The sequence below is a fragment of the Lepisma saccharinum genome, chromosome 30 (genome assembly GCF_977018435.1).
Source record: "Lepisma saccharinum chromosome 30, izLepSacc3.1, whole genome shotgun sequence".
Classification (NCBI taxonomy): Eukaryota; Metazoa; Arthropoda; class Insecta; order Zygentoma; family Lepismatidae; genus Lepisma; species Lepisma saccharinum.
The window spans coordinates 3511622-3538104 of record NC_139258.1 but is presented as its reverse complement, the minus strand read 5'-3'; the positions used below and the strand labels follow the sequence as shown (position 1 = coordinate 3538104).

The following is a 26483-nucleotide window of genomic DNA, read 5'->3' as shown; positions in this document are numbered from 1 at the left end:
TAAATGTGTGTTTCCAGGTGACTGCAGTGTAAAAGAAGTTGTAATATAATTAAGCCTTGTTTCCATATTAAAAACACTAAGTTGCTGACCAAGGCAGTTCTTCATCTGAGGAAGATCCTGATACAGGGTTGAAACATTACATGTTAAAGTGTTTTTTATCTTAAAAGAAGTTGCATATTTAGGCATTTACTTTTTTAAAAAGTAGGGCATGGAAATTATCCATAAAAATTATAACAAAAGGCAGATTTTGCACTAAATTATAACATACTTATAGATATATCGGATCAGTAAAATAATTGTAAATTTTACCGATAAACTGATACACCTATATCGATCGATACCGATAGAGTATGGATTAATCTGTCCCATCCTTAATTTTTACATACTTCTTTCTTTTGCTGACATCAAGACAGTAAAGGAAAATTATAGTAAAACAGATAAGATAGTCAGTCTTAAGTCATTAAGTTGCTAATACTGTATATAACATGACTGATTTAAATACACCAACAAATTTGGAATTTGATATCTTTTAGAGCTGAGCCGATACCACTTTGAACCAATCTCACATATTCCCACCGATACAGATACTTGAAAATTGCAATAATTAACCCCTTCCCTGTGTTCGGCGTAATATTACGCCCTTGGTCACTATAGCTTATTCTGTGTTGGGTGTAATATTATACCTGCTAACATCTCTAACTGAAGTAACCTGTGTTGAACGGAATAATACATTTTATGTTGGTGAAACATATGTTTTGCTATTGAAGAAACAACGACCTTCTATTAAGTCACGATTTTCAGTGCTGACAAAGAAGAAGAAGAAGAATTAAAAGAAGAAGTTTTTTGAGTTTGTGAATTTATAATAGTATCTAATAGTATTGACAAACAGGATTGTGAAATATTTTTTCCCTCATCCCTCATACCTATTGAATATATTGCAATGAAACTTGGCGGACACGTTACGTATAGACCATAGTATTTTTCAAGGTAGATTATAATTGGGTACCTATATCCACGGCCAGTCCAGAGGGCTCAAAGTTACCAAAAGGGATTTTTCGGAGGGAAATTTCCCGAATTATCCCCAATTTCTCTTTCCTCATACTTGATGTACACATGTGACTGGTACAAATTGAAAGCCTGTTCTATTCTGAAGAGAAAGACGTATGAACCATGATACTCGGATGAATTGTGCTGAAGCAGTAGCTACTTAAAAAATATTACTACGCAAACTCAGAAAAAAATACACAGAATGGGAAACCATTTAGTCAGAAAATTTCACAGGGAAGGGGTTAAAATTTGTTCAAAAATATTGATCAAGAATTACATAAGAATATTAAAATAGATATTATGTAATCACAAAATATAATTTTTTGCATAATTTTCAGGATAATTAGACTCCGCAGAAGTGTCACACGGGATTTTTGAGGACCCGTGAAAAACCAACATGCTGAAGAAGTATCGGCTGGTATCAGTAGATGAATTCAAACCGATATTTTCCGATACGTCAGCATTAGTATCGGCTCGGCCCTAATAGTTTTGCTTCACTTTTAATGGAGTTACCTACAGTAGGCACCCTCTAGTTCGGCTTCGGTTGGTTCGGCCCGCTCCTGCCGCCTTGCAGACGACAAGTCACCACTTGTTTGTCTAACACTGGAAAGTATTGTGCTGTACAGATCAGTCGTCTACAGTTCTTGCTATTGCGCGGACTTACTGCTCGCATTTTGTTTGTTTTTTCGTCTGTACTGTACCGTTCTGTGCGCTGCGTTGTTTTGTGTGTATGTGTACTATCGGAAAATGAGTGCTAAATGGAAACATACATTTGTGACTATGGAACAAAGATTACAGGCTCTACAGCGCATAGATAAAAGTGAATCAGTCCAATTCTATTTGCAACGATCTTAACCCATCCGCTTTCCTAGTCGTCGAATCGACAGCCTGACTGGACGTTCCCTTCCCGTCGAATCGACAGGTTCCCGATTTTCATCACACAGTTTCTTTTTCATTCAATAGATGGCAGAGGTTGTATTATCTTTCAAATCTATGATGTGTATGTTTGTGCTGCTAAGTTTTCATACCATTTCAAGCATGTTTTGTTCAGTAATTTCTCATGTAAACAAACCTTCATTTGTTACGTCTTGCAAACATGTTGCATAAGAATGTTGCAGAAGATTCTGCGATTGAAAAGTTGCTTTTCGATAGCAATGAAGGGGAAAATGTGGATTTTGGAAGTGGAGATGAACACGGGGGTTCATTTTGTGTTAGTAAAATTGAAGAATGTACTGAAAGAGAGGAAGAGGTGGCTGTGGCAGGAAAAATATAAAAGGTTGAGGAATGGAAATGGAATGGAAAGATGTGTGTGATCAAATTTATTAGGCGAGTTTCTAATTATCTTTCGAGTAAACTGCATATGTGCATACTTATTACTATACTTCCACTTCAATATATAAAATTTTCACGTAAATTGCTTGGATAGTTTAAACAATATTTGACATCTTGTCTTGCTGTGCAACCTTCACGGGAGATAGACAAATTTAAATGGTATTTCATGGCAAAAAAAATTGGCATTTAAATGTATGCAGATGGGTTAAAGTCGGTAAAAGTACAGTTAATGACTGGCGCAAAAATAGAAAATACAATGAGAGTGGTTTAAACTACCATATAACTAATTTTAATGTATGGCCGTACCGTTTATAGGATTTATTGGTCTTTTTGCATTACTTTGGTTCGTTCGGCCTACGGTTCGGTCCCGAGGTGGCCGAACTAGAGGGTACCTATTGTAATTGCATTTCAAAAACAATTCCGCAAACAATAACTTACTGGACAAATCACTTGCAGCCAGCATGTGGTAGTTGAAATTCCTCTTGACTAGAATACCTGAGAGGTGATGGCCGGGCTTGGGTTTGTCCACGGCTAGTGACCCCATAACCTGCAAAGATATTGTTGCATGAAGATAGTGTTCAGTGTGTTACTTACTCAAACATTGAATAAAACTAGAAACAAGGGTGCTCCATTCAATACATTTTCCTATACTAAGACAGTTCCAGTTGTAATTAAATTTAATCTACATATGTGGGTCATTCAATTCGTATAAGTTTCCGTATGCTGTAAAAAATTTTATTTTTAAGATACATTAGAAAACTAAATGTACATGTGTAGGAGGACCCTTCCTCACTTCTCCACATAATCCCCTTAGAGATTCAGGCATTTGTCCCACCGTTGCACCAATTTGTCCATTCCCTTTGCAAGAAAATCAGGGCTCTGGCTATTGAGCACTATTCTCACATTCCGCTTCACGTCTTCATCTGTTTTGAAACGGTAACCTTGCAATTTAGACTTTAACACCGGAAAAAGATGGAAATCACTCGGTGCTAAATCGGGGCTGTATGGAGGGTGGGGCAGCCGTTCCCACCCCAATTCTTCAATTTTGTGTTGTGTTTGCACTGCTGAGTGGGGGCGAGCGTCATCGTCAAGAAGAATGACACCAGCTGACAGGAGACCTGGTCGCTTATGTCAAATTGCGTTTTTCAGTTTATCCAATGTTTGACAATAACGGTCAGCATTAATTGTTCTTCCTCGTTCCAAAAAGTTCATAAGCAGAACGCCCTTAGCATCCATGCTTCTGGACTCCTTATAACACGAGCCCGCGTTTTCCGAACAAGCATTTACTTTTCGCCCTTGAGCGCATGCACCTTCACGTCTGATAACGAATCGATTGTTGTTCCTTGTAGACGAAGGATGTCGCTTGTGAACCATGTGCTTCTTTTTAATGGCATTGCTTTATACAATATTTTATAGCACAGGGAAACTTATATATTGAACGTCCTTAGTATATGTTTGCTTCAACAACTTCAATTTTGAATAAATTGTAGGCTCTACCAGGACACAAACCTGGGTGTCTAACACACCATGCCATTGTTGTACCAACTGAGCCATAGGTGAGGGTACGTAGGGGCAAGAGGGGGAAATTGCCCCCCCCCCCTAATCATGGACCTCCGCAGATTTTTTTGCAGGAAGGGGCAAGCAAGATATTTTTTCAGGGGAGTAAACGAGGCATATTGCCCCCATTACAGTGTTGGCCTTTCAAAAAACACCACTTGAGTTTGAAATTATCACTTTCTGCATCCCCGTTAAATAATTAATGTAAATTACTGTGACTGAAATCAAACTATATGTGTGGAATATGTACTTTTAGGTTGGCATTCATTTTCCACGGGGAAGTGCGGTGATCCTAGCCCCCTTACCTTCTGAAGTCCATGCCCCTATATACTTTCACTTTGACATTTAGTGTAGAGGAATCTTATCGCCGTTATGTATATATATAATATACTCTTAAAGAAAATGAAGTATATCAAGCCAATGAAAGTCAGAAGCAACTACGAGGGAGGGGTGTGCATTATTTCCTATGTAATTGAACTATCCGGCTTCGTTCTCTAGCAAATTTCTTGTTAATAACACTCCCATACATTTTATTCGTCAGTTCTACCCCTGCATTGTTGCATTTAATATATAATATGCCTAAAACTACACTAAGGGGATTTTCGGTGGGTCCAGGCACACACTAAATATCAACTTGTTCCCTGCCCATCAATAGAACTAAACAGTGAGATGTAAAGTGTTATTTCTCTCCAGACTGAACTTTCATCAAGGTTTTTGGCCCCTCCCGTTAAACAAAGGGTCTGCTGACGCCTATGAACTGAGCCAGCCCTGGTTTTGCTTGATCTTTCACTGTTGCCTTTGAAACACTGATGCTGTTGATGGTATCTAGAATCTCCCAGTGTGGAGCTAAATATTACCTTCTGATTTGGCAAACACAGGAGACGTATCTTGTGCAGATAATTCCCACACGTAAAACAGTGGAATCAAAAAATCAGGTATAACCAAGACTGTCTCAATAGGCCAGTTGGCAGAAGAATGGCATGGTATGCCAAAGTCTGATTTTTTCACTAAAATGTCTAGTTTATACAGTAGAACCCCGATTTTACATTTTCCTGCATAATATTAGGCTCAGTCAATAAATAATGAGGCAAAGGATATTACACCAAAATTATGGTAGTTAGAAATGGGTCGACGGGCCCAAAATGGAGGTGCAGGTGTGACGAAACTGATTCGCACACGTTTTCCCGCTATACGGCGTTACGTGTCTGGCAAGGTATGCGCAAAGGCTGCTAACCGAGCAGCGGTTGTGTCTAGTCAAAGTCGGCAGTGGAAGCATGCAGATTCCCCTAAACCAAAAAAGTTCAAGAGTGCCGGCAAGGCCATGTTTTCGTTCTTCTTCGATCCCAAGGGACTGCTCCTCGTCGACTTCCTGGAGATACGGTGAATGCCCAGCGGTATTGTGAAACGTTAACGAAGCTCAGGAAGGCAATCACATTGAAACGTCCCGGTCACCTTTCGCATGGTGTCTCCTATTGCATGACAACGCTAAACCACACAGAGCCAATGCAGCAAAGGAATGTCTGAAAAATTTCAAGTGGGAAGCCTGGGCCTGTAGTCCAGATCTGTCCCCGTGTGACTTCCACATCTTCGGTGAGCTCAAAAAAGCACTGCGGGGACAACGGTTTCAATCGGACGATGACGCCAAGGAGTACATGCGCAATTGGTTCCAACAGCAGCCAAAGGAGTTCTACAAGCATGCCATTTTGCGACTAGTGCACCATTTTTGTTATATATTTTTATTCTTACAAATATAAAACATTATTTCATATTTCCTGGGTTTTTAAAAAGAAATTTCGATTATGAAAACTTTGTTTCCTTAAGGAAGTGAAGGAGTCATTCAGGCTATTCATGAAATGTTTGCAATTTTACAAAAGACAGTCAATACTTCTGAGGTTCGTTATGTAAGTACTGTGAAATATCCTCTGCCTCATTATTTATTGACTGAACCTCATACATTCAATCCTGAGGGTCCCAGCAGAGCAAAATGATATGAAATTCTCCATCATTTCATTTTACACTTTCCTGCATTTTAAGTTTTTCAACTCGGTCCCCCTAAAAAATGTAAAAATCAAGATTCCACTGCAGATGTTTTTCTCGTTTGTGAAAAATTCACGTATACAATTGAACAACTAAACTAATTTTATGGATCATTTTTTTAAAAAAATACACTATTTTCTTATAATTTTAGATTCTTTTTTGAGAATTTTTAGGTTGCATCTGGAACAACTCAGTATTTCAAGTTTTAATTTAAAAATAAATGCATTCCATGCTTATTTCTGCAAAAAACGTATGAGACAGAAATCCATTCATATGAATCCTTGATTGTAATTAAGAAAAACTCACAAACATGCGTAATATTTTAAAATTTTACCTTCGCCATTTTCTCTCCCCTAAAATACAACTCCACAGCCACCGTATTGCGAGGATTATGGACCACAATGTTCGTCTCTGGATCATCTTCGTACTCTCTCATCAGAGCTGCCTTCAGTCGGTTCATCTCATTCTGCTCCCCATGCACTAGAACCTACAACATTAAAATATTTGAAATTGTTCAATACGGAAGCAGAGTGGAAATTAGTAAAGTGCTTGGCTACAAAAAAACAAGGAGCACAGATACACATATAAAACTTTACAATTTACATCAAAAGTGACTGTAAGTGATCTTTCAAGAAAAAAGTGACAAGCAACACAAGCCACTCCAGTTTGTATGATTGATGCAATTTGGTTTCCTGCCACTTTTGGCTAATCACGAAGATGAGTATGAGTGATGAGTAGAGGCATGCATACATCGTTACCCTGTTTTGTCGTTGAATGATGTGAAATCAACTGCAAAATGGACTCTTAAACACGAAATTCTGTGTATTTACCAACGTTACACTTTCTGAAGCGAGTTATACAATTCACAGAAAATTGATTAATTCTTTCTACTGTAAATATTTGAGAAGCAAAAATGGATCCCTTTACCCAGGAATAAACTTAATACTCTGGTAACTACATAAATGTGCTATTACAAGGGATATGTTTATTTTGTCTACATATTAAGTAGTTTTTAAATCAAATTTACGATCATATTCACAATTTTAAAACCTAAATGTTATTTTCTATATAGCTTTTGGTCTGAAGTTTCACTGCTATAACACTGAAATTTTATTTTATTACCAATTTTGAACCCAAAATTGACTTTTTAACTGAAATTTTGCTTCTTTATTTACACAAAATTTGTGCCTCTAGTGATGATTTTTTGTTTTTAAGTCCACTTTATGCACAGAAAGGCTAATCAGGACTGGATCTACAGTTTAAAATTGAATCTGAACGACTGTGTGCCTCCAGCAGGTATCGAACCTGGGATGATTACAAGGTGACACCATTACCACTATGCCATCAGGGAGGCCGCGTGAGTGATGATATGATGAATTGATGAAGGATACTCGCAAAGAACACTCATGCTCAGGGCAGGAATCGAACCTGGCATTGCACACGCTGTTGTAGCCACTCTGCCATGGAGCTTGGCCATCCAATTTTTAAATATGAATGGATGAGCACATGGATGAGCAACAGACTGCAAACACGAGGAACGCAATTCACTGATTGATTTGATTTTATGTTGCTCTTCTGTCACTTTTGGCTAATCGCAAAGATGAAGATAAAATGGAAGAAGGAATAGTGTCAAATATGTATGGACACCACAACACAAACCCCATGGAGGATTATAGTTGCCATGAATCCAGGCACCAGAGCCTCATTAGCCTGCATGCAGCCCCGGGTGTACTCTTGAGTGCACCATTATTGTTATATATTTTTATTCTTACAAATCTAAAATATTATTTCATATTTCCTGGGTTCCTAAAAAGGAATTTCGATTATGCAACTTTGTTTCCTTAAGGAAGTGAATGAGTCATTCAGGCTATTCATGAAATGTTTGCAATTTTACAAAAGAGTGTCAATTATAATATTTATACTTTATCTGTATCATTAAATATTACGAGGGTAAGTCAATATATAAGTCGCAAAATGGAATAGAAAGAAAAGTTGAAATAGTTAAAGGTAAAAAAGGTAAAGTGCTCCCCAGTGCATAGCACCACACCATGAAGGCGTATAGGGGGTGTGGGGGTAACGCCCCACTCTTTCTTGATCCGGTCATGAGTGTGGGTGATGTGATCAGTATCACGCCTCTGACCACCCCCCAGGGTTTCCCCCAGGTACCCATGTTATTCGACGCTGGGTGGGTGCCGAGGCCGCTTCCATCGTTAGAAAAGTTCCCGGATTTGAACCAGCCAGGGATCGAACCCGGGACCTTTAGCATGGTAGTCAGACACATTACCGACTGAGCCACCGCAGCCACCCTACTTGTGGAATTTCTGCCCCAGGGTCACACTGTCACTGCAGCCACGTATTGCAGAACCGTGAATGAAGTTACGGTCAGCCATTTGCAGGAAACATCCAGGTGCTTTGAGAGATGGAGTTCTTCTGTTGGATGACAACGATCGTCCACACAGTGCCAATACGTTACCTGATGAAATGTAGTTTATTTTTCAATGTAATCTCCATGAACATTTAGGCACTTGTCCCAGCGTTTCACGAGTCCCTCAAAGCCAGTAGCGAAGAAGGTTTGTGGTTGGTGTCGTAGCCAGCTGGTAACCTCCTGAAGGACCTCCTCCATATCCTGGAACCGGTGACCTCCCAGGTGATTCTTCAGTGGGCCGAAGAGATGAAATTCGGATGGTGCCAAATCTGGACTGTAGGCAGGATGTTCGTCATTCCCAACCTAGGGACCGTATGTGAGCCACTGTGGTATTGGCACTGTGTGGACGAGCGTTGTCATCGAACAGAAGAATTCCATCTCTCAAAGCACCTGGACGTTTCCTGCGAATGGCTTCATCAGGGTTCTGCACTACGTGGCTGCAGTGACCCTGGGGTAGAAATTCCACAAGTACGATGCCTTTACTATCCCAAAACACGGTGACCATCACCTTCTGTGCTGACTGGGTAACCTTGCACTTTTTCGTCTTGGGTGATGAGGGATGTTTCCATTCCATACTGGCACGTTTTGGCACTCGAATGACTCACAACCGCACGAGAATGTGACTACTAGCGCCATCTGCCACCTACACCAACACTTGCGGAAAGGATCAGTGCAAGGACTAATATTCATAAAACAATTTCACATTATACAAACTTTAGGCTTATGCACAGGTGGATAGGCTCAACTCTGAATGTTACAGGTTACATTTGGAAATTGGAGGACGATTAGACCAGGTGACATGGGGGCGCATTGAGGAACGTCATTCTAGAACAGTCGAACAGGCGAAAGTAAGAGATATCGAAACAATTAGGAGGAAATTGATTAAATTGGGAATTAACGAGGGAGTTAAGGAGGGAGAGAATAGGGACAGAAAAAAAGGATGAAAATAAAGCCAATATTTTAAATCTAACAAAACTTCAACCCCCTAAGGCCTTAGCGGAGATTATGAAAATGGGGCATAAGTTTGCCATTAGGGATAAAAACTTCGAAAAAGAGGAATTCGTCATAGCGGCGGAGAAAATAGTGGGAAAATTAGACGAAAAAGAAGATAAATCCAATGTCAGGGTAAAAATTCGTGACATTATAGATGAACAAATGCACCTAAGTATAAGGGAACTAGGCCCACCCGTTACCAATCATAGGACATCAGAGGGAAAAATGGAAAGTAAGCTTAGGGGGAGTCTTCATAACGTGAAAAAATGGGTTAAACAAAGTGACGTATACTTGGTTAGATCGGATAAGGAAAACAAAATGGTTATTATCGGGAAAGAGGAATACCATAGTAAGTTGGAAGATAGTTTTAGAAGTAATGACTACGAAGAAATCAAAGTTAACCCCATTAATAAAATCAAACGAGAAATCAGGAAAGGCATTGAAACCAGTTTTACCTTGGGAAGCGCGGAAAAAAAGAAATTACTTAAGGGGGTTAAGGAAGGGAATATTCCTACGGCCTTTGGGATACCTAAGACCCATAAAGAGGGGATTCCCCTCAGACCCATCATCCCCATGTAAGCACATCCAGGATATGGTTTAGCTAAAGAAATGATTAAGAGGATGGGAAAAATGAATATGGACACTCCGTATAGCGTCAAAAACTCTCTTATGGTCAAAGAAACTATTGAGAAACTCACCATAGGAGAAGGGGACGTAATTTGTAGTTTCGACGTTATTAATCTGTACCCCAGTGTCCCCCGGGACAAAGCTGGGGATTGTTTGTATAGATGGTTGATCGACCAAAACGTTGATCTTGGTCGCCTGGGAGTACGTCCGATGGTTTTTTCTCATTACGGGGTACAATTACTTCTACGTTAACGATAAAATCTTCCGACAAAAAGAAGGGTTGGCCATGGGCAATCCCATTTCTGGTCTTGTGGCCAACATCTTCATGCACTACGTCGAAAAAGCCGCTATGGAGCATGCAGGGGGGAGGGGGGTGGTAAAATATTATGGGAGATATGTAGATGACATCCTCATCATAGGGAATGAAATCAAACTTGACAGCATTTTCGACCAATTGGGGAAGCAGGACCCCAGGATTGGGTTTACTAGGGAAGATATGGCCAACGGAAAGATCCACTTTCTTGACTTGTGCCTTACTAAAACCGGACAACGGATCGTAACCGGGGTCTTCCATAAACCGTTAGCTGGAGAGATGTACCTCCATAAGAGATCCCAACATTCGAATAGGACTAAATTAAATGTTTTTCTTAACTTTTTCATTCGCGCCGAAAGACTGTGCAATGACGAGAAAGAGAAAGAGAAAGAAGGGGAATGGATAAGGAAGGTGGGGGTAAAGAATGGGTACACTATCCGCGACCTGGAAAAAGTAGCTAGGAAAGCCAAAAGGATTGTTAGGCAAGAAACATCGCAAAATGACAAAGAGGATAAAAAAACTGAGATAGGAAACGGTGAAAAAAACGCATATTTTGTCGGGATCCCGTATTTTAAGGGGGTCTCAGAGAAAATTGAAAAGTCCGTGAGGGGTTACGGAATAAAATGTGGGGTAAGAGCGCCCCGGAGTATTGAAAAGCACTTTACATCCTATAAGAAAGGGAGGGGGGATAAGCGCAATAACCCTGAAGAGCGGAAGGGAGTATACAGGATAGTGTGTGAATGCGGAAAGGAATATGTGGGACAAACCGGGAGAAGTATGCAAGTTAGGTGGGGAGAGCATGATAAAGACGTAAAGGAGGGCATACCCAAAACTGGATTATCTGAACACATATTGGTTAACCGACATAAGATTGCTAAAAGGGAAGTTATTAGGGAGGTTAACAATAAATTGGACAGAAACGTATATGAAGCTGCCTATATATGCGCGAAAAATTGGAATAAACTTAATAGGGACGATGGGAATTTAGAAGACGGCTGGGTTAATTTCTTTAAAAAATGGGATAAAGCCGCAGTGTTTAGGGACGAGATGGGCTTCCATGTTACTCCTGAGGTCAGGAAAGCCGCCGAGGTGGAGGTCGACTTCTCCTTGGATTGGTGACTCCCGAGCCCCAGTTTGGAAGAATTGAGGAGGGGAAGTTCTCTTTCCCCAGGTACGGGCTGACACCGTGCATTCGCCTACCCTGAGCATTGGTCAGCAGTTCGCCAACTTCAGCCTTGGATGTTCTTTTGTTTTTATAGTATTGCGCGGTTTTAGATGTGTAATTTATATTCTTTTTTAGAAAGTGTCCTTCAAGCAACTTTTTAACCTAAATCCTTAACCTTCACTTTCACGACGAGGCACCATGTCAGGTGTCTGAATAACATCGTTTCAACCTGAAGAAGGAGGTAGTGTAACCTCCGAAACGTAGTACGAAAAATCTCATACTCACACACGTAAGTTGCCGATTTTTAATCTTTTAGCCTAAAGTTTGTATTTAATTGTGAGTAATTCGCACATTACCAGTATGTTATTGATCTTCGATACGGGGAGGAAAGTGCGCAAATATGAAAAGTTGAGGATTAAGCTTAATAAGACCCTAATTAGGATTGGTTTCCTTAAGCATTGTAGGAAGAAGGGTTTTTTACCGAGTTTTTTAAAGTGGGGGTACCAACCCCTTAGTTTTAAAGGGCTGGATCAAAAGAGGGAAATACAGTTTAGAATGCTGGGGAAATGCATAAGGGAGGCTTATGCACAGGTGGATAGGCTCAACTCTGAATGTTACAGGTTACATTTGGAAATTGGAGGACGATTAGACCAGGTGACATGGGGGCGCATTGAGGAACGTCATTCTAGAACAGTCGAACAGGCGAAAGTAAGAGATATCGAAACAATTAGGAGGAAATTGATTAAATTGGGAATTAACGAGGGAGTTAAGGAGGGAGAGAATAGGGACAGAAAAAAGGATGAAAATAAAGCCAATATTTTAAATCTAACAAAACTTCAACCCCCTAAGGCCTTAGCGGAGATTATGAAAATGGGGCATAAGTTTGCCATTAGGGATAAAAACTTCGAAAAAGAGGAATTCGTCATAGCGGCGGAGAAAATAGTGGGAAAATTAGACGAAAAAGAAGATAAATCCAATGTCAGGGTAAAAATTCGTGACATTATAGATGAACAAATGCACCTAAGTATAAGGGAACTAGGCCCACCCGTTACCAATCATAGGACATCAGAGGGAAAAACGGAAAGTAAGCTTAGGGGGAGTCTTCATAACGTGAAAAAATGGGTTAAACAAAGTGACGTATACTTGGTTAGATCGGATAAGGAAAACAAAATGGTTATTATCGGGAAAGAGGAATACCATAGTAAGTTGGAAGATAGTTTTAGAAGTAATGACTACGAAGAAATCAAAGTTAACCCCATTAATAAAATCAAACGAGAAATCAGGAAAGGCATTGAAACCAGTTTTACCTTGGGAAGCGCGGAAAAAAAGAAATTACTTAAGGGGGTTAAGGAAGGGAATATTCCTACGGCCTTTGGGATACCTAAGACCCATAAAGAGGGGATTCCCCTCAGACCCATCATCCCCATGTATGCACATCCAGGATATGGTTTAGCTAAAGAAAAGATTAAGAGGATGGGAAAAATGAATATGGACACTCCGTATAGCGTCAAAAACTCTCTTATGGTCAAAGAAACTATTGAGAAACTCACCATAGGAGAAGGGGACGTAATTTGTAGTTTCGACGTTATTAATCTGTACCCCAGTGTCCCCCGGGACAAAGCTGGGGATTGTTTGTATAGATGGTTGATCGACCAAAACGTTGAAATCTTGGTCGCCTGGGAGTACGTCCGATGGTTTTTTCTCATTACGGGGTACAATTACTTCTACGTTAACGATAAAATCTTCCGACAAAAAGAAGGGTTGGCCATGGGCAATCCCATTTCTGGTCTTGTGGCCAACATCTTCATGCACTACGTCGAAAAAGCCGCTATGGAGCATGCAGGGGGGAGGGGGGTGGTAAAATATTATGGGAGATATGTAGATGACATCCTCATCATAGGGAATGAAATCAAACTTGACAGCATTTTCGACCAATTGGGGAAGCAGGACCCCAGGATTGGGTTTACTAGGGAAGATATGGCCAACGGAAAGATCCACTTTCTTGACTTGTGCCTTACTAAAACCGGACAACGGATCGTAACCGGGGTCTTCCATAAACCGTTAGCTGGAGAGATGTACCTCCATAAGAGATCCCAACATTCGAATAGGACTAAATTAAATGTTTTTCTTAACTTTTTCATTCGCGCCGAAAGACTGTGCAATGACGAGAAAGAGAAAGAGAAAGAAGGGGAATGGATAAGGAAGGTGGGGGTAAAGAATGGGTACACTATCCGCGACCTGGAAAAAGTAGCTAGGAAAGCCAAAAGGATTGTTAGGCAAGAAACATCGCAAAATGACAAAGAGGATAAAAAAACTGAGATAGGAAACGGTGAAAAAAACGCATATTTTGTCGGGATCCCGTATTTTAAGGGGGTCTCAGAGAAAATTGAAAAGTCCGTGAGGGGTTACGGAATAAAATGTGGGGTAAGAGCGCCCCGGAGTATTGAAAAGCACTTTACATCCTATAAGAAAGGGAGGGGGGATAAGCGCAATAACCCTGAAGAGCGGAAGGGAGTATACAGGATAGTGTGTGAATGCGGAAAGGAATATGTGGGACAAACCGGGAGAAGTATGCAAGTTAGGTGGGGAGAGCATGATAAAGACGTAAAGGAGGGCATACCCAAAACTGGATTATCTGAACACATATTGGTTAACCGACATAAGATTGCTAAAAGGGAAGTTATTAGGGAGGTTAACAATAAATTGGACAGAAACGTATATGAAGCTGCCTATATATGCGCGAAAAATTGGAATAAACTTAATAGGGACGATGGGAATTTAGAAGACGGCTGGGTTAATTTCTTTAAAAAATGGGATAAAGCCGCAGTGTTTAGGGACGAGATGGGCTTCCATGTTACTCCTGAGGTCAGGAAAGCCGCCGAGGTGGAGGTCGACTTCTCCTTGGATTGGTGACTCCCGAGCCCCAGTTTGGAAGAATTGAGGAGGGGAAGTTCTCTTTCCCCAGGTACGGGCTGACACCGTGCATTCGCCTACCCTGAGCATTGGTCAGCAGTTCGCCAACTTCAGCCTTGGATGTTCTTTTGTTTTTATAGTATTGCGCGGTTTTAGATGTGTAATTTATATTCTTTTTTAGAAAGTGTCCTTCAAGCAACTTTTTAACCTAAATCCTTAACCTTCACTTTCACGACGAGGCACCATGTCAGGTGTCTGAATAACATCGTTTCAACCTGAAGAAGGAGGTAGTGTAACCTCCGAAACGTAGTACGAAAAATCTCATACTCACACACGTAAGTTGCCGATTTTTAATCTTTTAGCCTAAAGTTTGTATTTAATTGTGAGTAATTCGCACATTACCAGTATGTTAATTTCACATTGCAGCAATTCGAAGATATTTCATTTTGCGACTTATATATTGACTTACATATAAGTGAATCCAGTACTATAGAAGATAATGACTATTACTTACCACATGTGGAGGCTTCAGTGTTCGAACAAATTCACTTGTCTGCTGATAATCTGTGTGGGCTGAGAATGATATGTAGTCTACTGACATCTTGAGGACAATCTTCTGGCCTGACATTGTAGTTATTTCTTCTGGCTCAGTTAAAATAAGTTTAGCCAAAGTTCCTTCCACGCAATAACCTGAAAATACAACGAATCCCTTTTGCCATATAATGCAAACTTTACAAAAAGTACTATAACTGAAGAAATGCCTAAAAGCGTGCACTATGAAGTGAATGTCTAAGTACAGAAAATAACTTTGAAATACAAACACAGTATTGGCAGTTATAAAATTTACCCACACCGATAATTAAAGTCACATATTTATTGTGCATAAAGGATCAAGATTTCAGTACGAAAGATGGGCACATTTTGGGATTAAAAGTGGTATATAAAATCGAAATTTTGGTGTTAAAATGGTGAATATAAGCCTCAACCTGATTTTCAAAACTGCACTTATTACAAAAAATAACCATTTCCCTTCTAATAGCACATTTATGTAGTTACCAGAGTATTAAGTTTATTCCTGTGTAAAGGAATCCATTTTTGCTTCTCAAATATTTACAGCAGAATTAATAAATTTTCAATGATTTGCATGACACTCAGGATAATACACTAATTCTTTAAATTTCGTGTTTAAGAGTCTATTTCGCATTTTGCAGTAAATTTCGCATCATTTCGTGACAAAACATGGTAGGAGAATGCATCTCACACGCTTCAAAAACATGAAAATTAACATTACAGTGTGTTATTTCACATTTCGTGTTTCCACCAAAAACGAAATATGCATCGATATTTTACCAATCTGATATAACATTGTAAATGTTCCTTGAGAAGCAGGAATAGTTCAATAACTTACTAAATTAATGTTTGTGGGTTTTTGCTTTGAAAAAATTAACTGCATGTTTAGATATTTAGCTTAAAAATCCACAATAAATTATATGTCTATGTCCATAAAAATAAAACAAATTAATTAAAAGTTTATTCATAACTGGGAAAAGAGAGACGCGGTAGTATATAAATACGGAGAAATTAGTACTCATTTTTATCCGCGAAGCTGTTTTTTTCTTTTTCAATTAATTTCACTGAACAAACACAAACGGTACTACCTCTCCTCCCTTGATAACCCAGGTGTATATGATACAGAGTGTGAATGCAAGACACATTACATTGGCAGGTCCATCAGATCTGTCAATGAAAGAATCCAAGAGCACCTAGCAGATGCGAAAAAAGCCCAACCCACTACTGGTCTTGCTAAACGTATCACATACGATAGCCATAAAATTAAAAAGGTTCAAATCAAACACACTGCCCTCATGCTCGTAGACACCAAAATCAAGGAAACACATGCCATAATGCACTTCCCGCATGAGCTAAACATCGATAGCGGGCAAGCGCACCACACTTGGATTCCCCTACTACAACAGTTATCGTCGCTCGGAAATAGCAGACGACACAGACCCAGACACACAGTTAACAACAGCACACCTAACAGCAGCCAGAGTAATATTTATCTTAAAATAATAAAATAATCAAAATACAATTGGTCAAGAGCGAAAAGACTTGAAATCAAATTACCAGCGATTATAACTCCATTCTTAGCATCCGTGCACCACGATTCGAACAGCTCCCTCGAGAGGCCACTTTGCATCATACCTGGGGAAGCCATCACTACACAAGGACCCACATCCTCAAAGTGGTCTATCCCCTAAAAAAAACAACATGAATTTAGGAATTTAGGTATAGATCTAAAACAAGGTTACCAGCAAGAAATTACAGTTTTAACAACTGTGGACAGATTACGGCTTGGTTGAATTTGAAATAATAATTTGAATAACAAGAATTATTGAAAAAGGAAATCAAATAGAAGAAGAGAAATATAATTTTAAAAAATGCCTTGCCAGAATGACAAAAAGAGGCAAAAATGTTTGAAAAAGGCAGCGTAAGGTGAAATAGGCAAAAAAGGCAACAATGCCTTGTCGGAATGACAAAAAAGGCAAAAATGTTTGAAAAAGGCAACGTAAGGTGAAATAGGCAACATAAAATATTGTTCAGAATGTTAAGAACCTTCTACCAGCGTCGGAAACGAATAGGCATTTTGCCTAAAATCCATGCTCTAGTAATAATCCTCCACAAATTTTCACATAAATTCCCAAACCATTCTGCTACATTACACCTAATTTCAGCTATGTTTACAAAACATGAAAGTAATAGTAAAAGTTGCAAAAAAATGCCCTATTTCTTTAATACTTACAAACACTTGGATGAAATTAGTGTTTATCAGCATGTGAAAAATTCATATTCATACCGCAACAAGTGTATTCAAGTGTGTTAAATTTCCCATTACTTTTTCAGATATAAGTTATCATCTTATTTGATGAAACAAGGTACTACTTACCTTAAGATTCGATATGTGCTTAAAAACAAATGGATTGTTTATAGCTATCTGCCTTCGTATCCTCTCATTCATCGCATTTACGTATGTCTGGTAAACGGCCATGCACTTCTTTGCCAGTGAGGAGGCATAATATATGGGGATATCGTGCAATTCTGGATGTTGGCTCCAGTATTCATCTGGAAAAAGCAATTGTTAAAGTTCTAATGAACGGTCCACATGATACTCAATACAAACAAGCACAACTAGGATCAAAACAAGCAATATATTTGGTCTAGGAATTAATTTGTGCGGTTGTTACGCACACATTGAAGCTGTAGTTCAAACACAAAATACATAAATACCTTAAGAAAAATATTGTCCATCGCGAGCCACCACTTTCGCCTATCTGTCAGGCAAGTTACGGATTCCGTGGCGAAAGAAGTCCTCATCCTTTGAAGCGATCCAGTCAGAGACCCATTTTTCGATATCTTCTGAAGAAGTGAACCGCTGTCCAATCAAATCGTTATTCATGCAATCGAACAAGTAGTAGTCCAAAGGAGCAACGTCTGGTGAATACGGCGGGTGGGGTAAAACTTCCCATCCGACATTTTCTAAATAGGTTTTGACCGGTTTTGCGACATGTGGGCTAGCATTATCATGTTGAAAAATAAGTTTATCATGTCTGTTCTCCCATTCTGGTCGTTTCCTGGCCAGAGCTTGCTTCAAACGCATTAACTGTCGTCGATAACGGTCTCCATTAATAGTTTCACCCGGTTGCAGCAGCTCATAGTACACCACACCTTTCATATCCCACCATATGCACAGCATAACCTTTGCACAGTGAATATCTCGTTTCGGTTGTGATGGACCTGGTTCACCTGGCTTCACCCAGGCCTTTTTTCGTTTCGGGTTCTCGTAATGGATCCACTTCTCATCGCCGGTAACAATGCGATGCAAAAACCCCTTTCTTTTCTGTCTTTGAAGCAGCAATTAGCAAACGGTTTTTCGTCTTTCAACGTCTCTGTCTTTCAATTCATGTGGAACCCAATGTGACATCTTTTGAATCATTCCCATGGCTTTGAGGCGTTTGGAAACTGTTGTTTGATCAACGCCTAATGCTTCTGCAAGTTCTTCCTGTGTTTGACACGAATCCTGATCGAGCAATGCTCTTAATTCTTCGTCTTCTCAATTTTTTTGGCTGTCCAGGTCGCTCTTGGTCTTCCAGGCCGAAATCACCACTTCTAAACCGTGCAAACCACTTCTGACACGTTCGCTCAGCTAGCGCATGGTCACCATACACTTCCACCAAAATACGATGACTTTCGGTAGCACTTTTCTGCATGTTAAAGTAATGAAGCAGAACACCCCGCAAGAGCACTTTATCTGGCACGAACTGTGCCATGTTCAGTTGACTACAAAATGCTGTTGTTGATGCGTCAATCAACTGCCCTATACTACGAACGATGCGCGCTGACAGGAGTTTTCAACGCATGTGTGGATACACGGAACTGTGGGACGATATACTTGTTACGCCATCTCTTGTCCAGGTGGACGAATTAATTCCTAGACCAAATATATATATAAAAATGGATGTGTGTGTGTATGTTTGTTCCAGCATAACTCTCGAACGCCTGGAGCAATATCAACCAAACTTGGTACACATATGACTTACAATTTGAAAATAAATACTGTGAGGGGTAAGACACCCCTGGCACTCCTAGGGGTGGGGGTGGGAAGGGGGCAACATGTAAAAATAATAAAAAAAGGTCGATATTAGTGTGGAATCCATAGTTTTCGGGGTTGCTAAGATGAATAGTGACTCTCCCAATGCCATTCAACTCCAAGTCACCCCAAGCACCCAGGGTGGGAAGGAGGTGACATGTAAAAATAATCGAAAACGACCGATATTAGAGTGGAATCCATAATTTTTGTGGTGAATAGTGACACTACCAATGCCGTTCAACTCCAAGTTCATTTTACACTATAGTTAGAATTCATTATTTTCCTGTCTAATAGAAGATTGGGATAAATAAATACCCGGGCAATCAACTAGTCAGATATAAAGTCATAAACATTGTGTTAATAAATGAACACAGAACTTCTAGATCGACAGCATAATGTCAGGAATTTTGTGGTTTATTAGCTGTTGTGAGGTATCAACAAACAATTTCTAACAATGAAGGTCTTGGTTTAAGTTCCCTTGCATTTTCCTCTCAATTACATGTAATTATCTTTCACCATCATTGTTGTGATTAGCCCAAGATGCAGAAAAGTAACATAAAATGCCGACCTTTGTGACAGAGTTGTTAGCATAGCATGCTACAATGCCAGGCGGTTCAGAGTTCAAATCTTGGCCTGGGCATGGTGTTCCTTGTGCTCGCCTTCTGCTCAATTTCATCTTATCAACATTCATCGTCATCATTGCACTTAACCAGTAGTGGCAGACAACCACAGTAAAATAAAGCAAATGAATCAATCAAGTAACACAAAACAAGCAAAATGTAAAAAATGTACAAGTGAATTACCAATGTAATTTTTTTAAAAAAATACCGTATTGGCCCGAATATAAGACACACATTTTATCCAAATTTCAATTGTGAAAAATTAGGATGAGTCTTATATTCGCGACCTTATGACATTTCGTCAAATCATATGCTGTTAAAAAAGTGCTGTTTTCTCATTTGAAATAACGATAATATAACAATAGCATTGTAGAAACTGGCCGCATTGTAGATACCATAATGTTATCCAACAATAGCATTGTTGTTTCTAACTGGGCATTGTAAAAACTGTTGGTGTTCTTTATAACATACTGTTTAATTTTATTAAGATTGTGTTCGGTATTCTCTAAGCTTATACAGGTATTCATTTCCACTGAAGTGGATCTAAAGGTTTGTCGCCCATATGAACGATTGTGTCGAAAAGCCTGGGAATAAGGCGTAGTTACGATGAAAGTTTCAAACTTGCAGTTGTTCGTTACACTAAAGCCACAAGCAACAGAGAGGCCGGAAGGAAATAAGGACTTGACGAATCTAATGTGCGACGTTGGGTTGCTGCTAGTGACAATAGCGATGGCGGTGAAAAGGCAAACTTTGTTGCCTAATAAGTACTGTGCCAGTAGTTAACAGAAAGCTACCTTTGAAGTAGGTACAGCACATCTACTAAATAATTATATTTCCCTGAATCTGCCGGTAAATGGTTACCGGTATTAATCTTTTCTTCCCTCGGCTTATACTGGGTATCATCTCTTTTTCCTTTCCGCTCCTTCAAATTTTAGGGTGTGGCTTATATTCAGGGGGACCTTATATTCGGGTCAATTTGGTACATCCACACTTTTTAAACAATTTGTACCAGCTAGTTTCATCGCATTTGTGGGAACTTGGAGATTAATGTAAAAATTTAAAAAATCAAAAAGGAGTCACAGTACATTGATTGGTTTGAGTTATATTACTTCGCCTTTTTTTTTCCACATTTGGTTAATCGTGAAGACAAGCATGAGTGATGATATGATGAAATTAATGAAAGGACACTCAAACAACACCCATGGCCAGGCTGGGATTCGAACCCTGGACCCCTGGCATCGTAGCACGTTGTGCTAACCTGTCCACCATGGAGGTCAGTGCCACAGAACATGTCAGAACAAGCATGTACGAGATGTGGCTACAAAAAAAAACCGGATTGATATTGCTGTCGACAAACGGCAAGCGCGTCAAGCTCAAGCGATGTGAGTGTATAACGTGATGCGGTGCTCAGTTCCGCTGTAGCTTGTGAACGAAGTGAACCGTACATCTGTGCTCCGTCGGAAAAATGTTAAGTGTGAAAGTGGAACAGCGTATCAATGTGAAGTTTCTTATAAAAACTCTGAAATTCCACCACAGAAACTTATGTTTTCTTGAAGGAAGTGTACGGAGATGAGTGTTTATCACGCATACAAGTGTTTGAGTGGTTTCAAAGGTTTAAAGAGGGACGACAAGGATGACTTGTGTCCTGGACGGCCTTGCACGTCAAAAACTAAATCAAACATTGCAAATGTCGGTGAATTGATTCGAATTGGGTACCCGAAGGTCAAACTGTCATCCAACATTATTTCATTACGGTGCTGATGAGCCTCCATGAGCGAGTAAGAAGATGACGACGTGATTTGTGGAAAAGCAAGTCATGGATTCTTCATCAGGAAAATGCTCCTGCCCACACGGCAGTCAGTCAAGGCTTTTTTGGCCAATCATGGGATCCCAGTGTTAGAACATCCACCCTATTCACTAGATCTCGCCCCGTGCTACTTTCTTTATTCCCAAAGGTCAAATTAGCACTGAAAGGAACCAGATTTACGACCGTAGAACATGGTGACGGAGGTCATGAACATGGTTTCAGAAAATGATTTCCAGCAATGGAAGATTCATATGGAGCGGTATAGTACAGGGGAGTACTTTGAAGGGGATAATGTTCGTATTGTACACAATAAGCAATAAAAGATTTTGTAGCAACAGTCCGGTTTCTTTCTAGCCACACCTCGTATTTGTGCGAACCAGGCAAAAAGTTTTTACTCTCAAGTATTTTAAATGCTTCAACTTATTTTTTCTTCTCAATTAAAATTCTTCTTTACCCCACAAAACATACCTAATATCAGAAGAAGCTCCTGTGCACGACCGAGAGCAAACACCGGGATCAAGCACCTGCCTCCACGGTTTACAATGTCGTGAACGAGTGACGTAAATCGAGCTTCCCTTTCCTCTCTCTTCTCATGAATGTGAGTACCGTATGTGGATTCCTAGAAGGAAAGAAGTTTATGATGAAGTGTGGAAAATAATGTTAAACATCACACAAAAAACTCTGCACCTAGGTTGCTTAATTTGATTTACTTGGAACCTATTAATTTTAAAAGCTCACTGAAAATAGATCAAGTGCCACCCACAGTAAGAACCATCTCATGGCATGGACATCAAATGAAGGTTAACCAAAAAGTACAAAGGCTGTCTCAGAGAAGGTGACACTAATTCCAGTATAGGAAAACAGCGACCTCCATTGGCTAGCAAATGTACTAGGGTGAAAATTTGGTTCATTAGCTGCCGATTGAGACCAAAATGAGCGCAATAGGTCAAAACGTTGTGACTGCGTAGCAGTTAAAAGACAAGCATGTACATTGACCCCTCCAAGAATCATTAAAATGAAACAAAAATATTACAAACCACAAAAGTTTTATTCAGAATCAGCCATATCGAGTAGACGTACATCTTTTTCGAAATAGGCACCATCGACAGCTAAGCAAGCGTCCATACGCTCCTGCCACTTTGTGAATGTGAAATTCGTCGTCAGGTAGCCAACTGAAGAAAACTTGCATTGCGGTGATCACTTCTTTGTTCGTCATGAAATGACGACCACGTAAAGCGGCCTTTAAAAGTGGAAATAGCCAAATGTCGCAGGGTGCAAGGTCTGGGCTGTATACTGGAAAATTTCTATTTCTCTCTTCGTCGCGTAATCCTGAAAAGCTCGCGCGGTATGCGGGCGTGCGTTATCGTGGTGCAATATGAAGGAGTTCTTCAAATGCGGCATGTTTTTTGCTCAATGACTCCTTGGTAATACTGTGGCTCTACTCAGTCTGTCTTGATCGGCATATGCCTGTTGAAACATTGCATATGTTTCCGCAGCACTTTTCCCTAAACGCTAACAAAATTTTATGGCATGTCGCTCTTCATCTTGAATACTCATCGCGAAAAGCAATGTTAGACACAAAAACCTGGAGGGGTAAACGAAACACGTTCCACGTAAATCAACACAGCTGCTCACTAACGTGGTTTCGCAACATGTGACAACTTGCTACGGAAACAGAATGAGTCATCCTACATGACGCGACTAGTGCCAAAACCATAGGCAGTGTTGCAAAGCCAGGAAAAAATCTCTCTCACCTTCTCTGCGACAGCCTTTGTACATATTTTACACATACAAGGGTTAAGTTATAAGTCATGGCAACTACTTTCTTTCCCGCGAACACACGACAACTCAAAAAATCTAAGATATACGTTTGAAAGTGTATGGAATGTACCTTCGAATGAAGCCACCAGATGAAGTCTGGATGCAGGAGACTCTCGTAGGGAAGAGGCAGAACACAGGACATTGGACAACAATGTTTTATTATGGCATCAACAACAAGCACGCAAGACTACACTGTTTAACAACATTCAAAATATTTACAGAGGTTATCCACTTGTGTCTTATTATGGCATGCCCACCCAGTGCTTCTCGTAGCTCTGTATGGGATTCCTGTGCATTTTTGTACGGAGAACTGCTATATTAACGTACAAACGTTGTTCCTGCTTCATGACCTCTATTTTCGAAAGCTGTCACTCACCCCACTACCCCACCGTTGTTCACCTACACTATCTAGTGGCTTCTTTCGAAAGTACATTCCATACACTTTCAAACTTATATCTTAGATTTTTTGTGTTGTCCCCTGGTTGCGAGAAAAAAAATAGTTGCCATGACTTATGACTTAACCCATGTGTAATTTCATTTCAATCACAGTAATAATGTTAATTACTGCAAGAGCGTTGCAGGAACATAACTTCAAACTGAAGCAATATTTTATGTGGGAACAATACTATTATGGGGTGAAAATATGCCTCATTTGCTCCCCCACGCAGGAAAAATACCTTGGTTGCCCCTCCCTGGGCACGGCCTTCTCGACTGGTCCCGTCTTCGTTGGTAAGATGGGCGCAGTAAGCGATGCAGTTTGGATATAGGAGTAAAACTTGCTGTGTCAATAAAAAGCTCCTTACATTTCATGTTGGCAGACATTTTGTCAGTCGAAGCTTTCAACTCCATCTCAGAGTTGTCATTGCTGGACAGAGAAAAGTAGTGACATAAACAACACACGCATCACTTTGGGCCACAGGTACACACATGATTTTTTCAGAGGGTTCTAGAATTGTAAAAGTGGATGCCACATAGCTGCTTTCTAGACAGTGATTGAATGAAAAATGTTAGCTACGAGATGAAGTTAGCTGCTGGAAAAATACCAGAGGTGGGATACACTAGAAAAAGTTTTGTTGTTACAATTTTTATCCCTTGTTGCAAAATGATAGTGTTATTATTTGGAATTATTTTCCTGTAGTTTACTGTTATTACAAGCATAAGAAAACAGTTTTTCATTGTGATGCTTCAGGAAAACACACGCTCCCTTCATCAGACATTTATTTTCATTTTGACTAAAGATACAGTTATAACAATGGTTAGCAATTTTTTAAACAATAAGAGTAAAAAAAAAAAAAAAAGGTAAAGTGTTCCCCTGTGCATAGCACCACGCCATGAAGGCGTATAGGGGGTGTGGGGGTAACGCCCCACACTTTCTTGATCCGGTCGTGAGTGGGGGTGATGTGATCAGCATCACGCCCCTGACCGCCTTTACCCCCGCAGGGTTTCCCCCAGGTACCCATGTTATTCGACGCTGGGTAGGTGCCGGGGCCGCTTCCACCATTAGAAAAGTTCCCGGATTTGAACCGGCTGGGGATCGAACCCGGGACCTTGAGCATGGTAGTCAGACGCGTTACCGACTGAGCCACCGCGGCCACAAAAAGAGTACGTTATATAATGGACATTACAAATCTAAACCCAAGAACAGGTTTGTCAACTCATATCATCGAAGAGAAGCATTTGATTAAGAGTGTCAACTCATATCATCGAAGAGAAGCATTTGATTAAGAGAAGGGTTTTAAAAAGATTGATGGGAAACATAGAGTTGAATGTCTGGGAAGCTTCATTCATTGCAGAAGAACACTGGAATAAATTAAATAATGAAAATGGTAACATAGATCCAGTATGGAGTTGTTTTTTTTCACAAATGGAGTAAGCCACCATCTTTAAAATTTAATGTAACAGAAAACATCAAGAGACTTTGTGAAAACAATGATGACTTTGAATTACCTGATGATATTTGAGATTCATAAATTAAAAAAATAAAAAAAATAAAAAATATGAAATAAAAATAAAACAGACTGCTTCTTTTCACAGTTAGGTTGCCATATTACAATATAACTGACAACATCCATTATATAAGGGATTTTTTTTGTTTAAAAAATTGCTAACCATTGTTATAACTGTATTTTTAGTCAAAACGAAACTAAATGTCTGATGAAAGGAGCGTGTGTTCTCCTGAAACGTCACAACGAGGAACTATTTTCTTATGCTTGTAATAACCATAAACTACAGGAAAATAATTCTATAATGCAAGCAATGCGTACATACAAGAAAAACTATTATTATTTGGAATTTAATCATTGATACCTGCCAATAGCTTTGCAGGTCTGGGTGTCTGCAAAAATGCCACATGACATTATCATGAAGTGTAAATATCCTGAAATTATATAATATGCATAATTTTTATTACGAGGTGCATCCAGAAAGGAAGTTCCGAAAGTGTACCAAGATAGCACAAGTGGTCAGAGCAGGACGCACTTGTGCAGGAGTGGAGGAGGAACATGTATCCATAACCTGGAACGAGCGCAGTTGTGTGGAGTCAGAGGTGAGAGAACTCTGGTACGGGAAACATGGGTGCATGCATACAGTCTCCCGCCAAGTGCGAGGTACGTGCAGTAATCACGTTTCTCCACGCTAAGAAGCTGTCGGCGTCAGAGATCCAACAGCAGTTGCGTGAAGTGTATGGACAGAATGACATTAGTCAAGGAATTGTCCGAAGATGGTGTAGAAAATGCACAGCAGGCTGCACAAATGTCCACGATGAACCCATCGTGCACACAACGTGAGAAACTGCAGTTGCTGGGTGATGATCTCATGCAGCACGGAACAGTAAATCTGCGGAAACTGACGTGAGAGTTCGGACATTGTAAACCGCTGGTTCTGCAGCATGGCTTGCTGCACACTTTCCACCAATTCAGGCATCACCATGCCATCTCTGACACCGACAGCTTCTTAGCGTGGAAAAACCTATTTACCACAGGTACCTTGCACTCGGCGGGAGACTGTATCCACGCACCCATGTTTCCCATACCACAGTTATCTCACCACTGACTCCACACAACTACGCGTCCCGCTCTAACCACTTGTGCCATCTTGAGGCACTTTCGGAACGCCTCGTATATTTACAAAAACAAAGTGGGAAGAAATGGATTCTATCATTTAACGATGATCATGTGAA

The 26483-nt window shown here is 40.0% G+C and overlaps 1 protein-coding gene across 1 annotated transcript in view; it reads right to left on the bottom strand.

The window, feature by feature from the left end:
* The window catches only part of Cpsf73 (cleavage and polyadenylation specificity factor 73), a 60559-nt gene that overhangs the window by 10230 nt on the left and 23846 nt on the right, over positions 1-26483 (bottom strand). The window contains exons 7-12 of the mRNA XM_083115540.1: positions 21953-22103; positions 17357-17532; positions 16537-16666; positions 14924-15099; positions 6308-6460; positions 2818-2926 (exon numbers count right to left, since the gene is read on the bottom strand). Of these exons, the coding sequence (XP_082971666.1) occupies positions 2818-2926; positions 6308-6460; positions 14924-15099; positions 16537-16666; positions 17357-17532; positions 21953-22103 (895 nt within the window). The remainder of the gene's footprint in view (positions 1-2817; positions 2927-6307; positions 6461-14923; positions 15100-16536; positions 16667-17356; positions 17533-21952; positions 22104-26483) is intronic.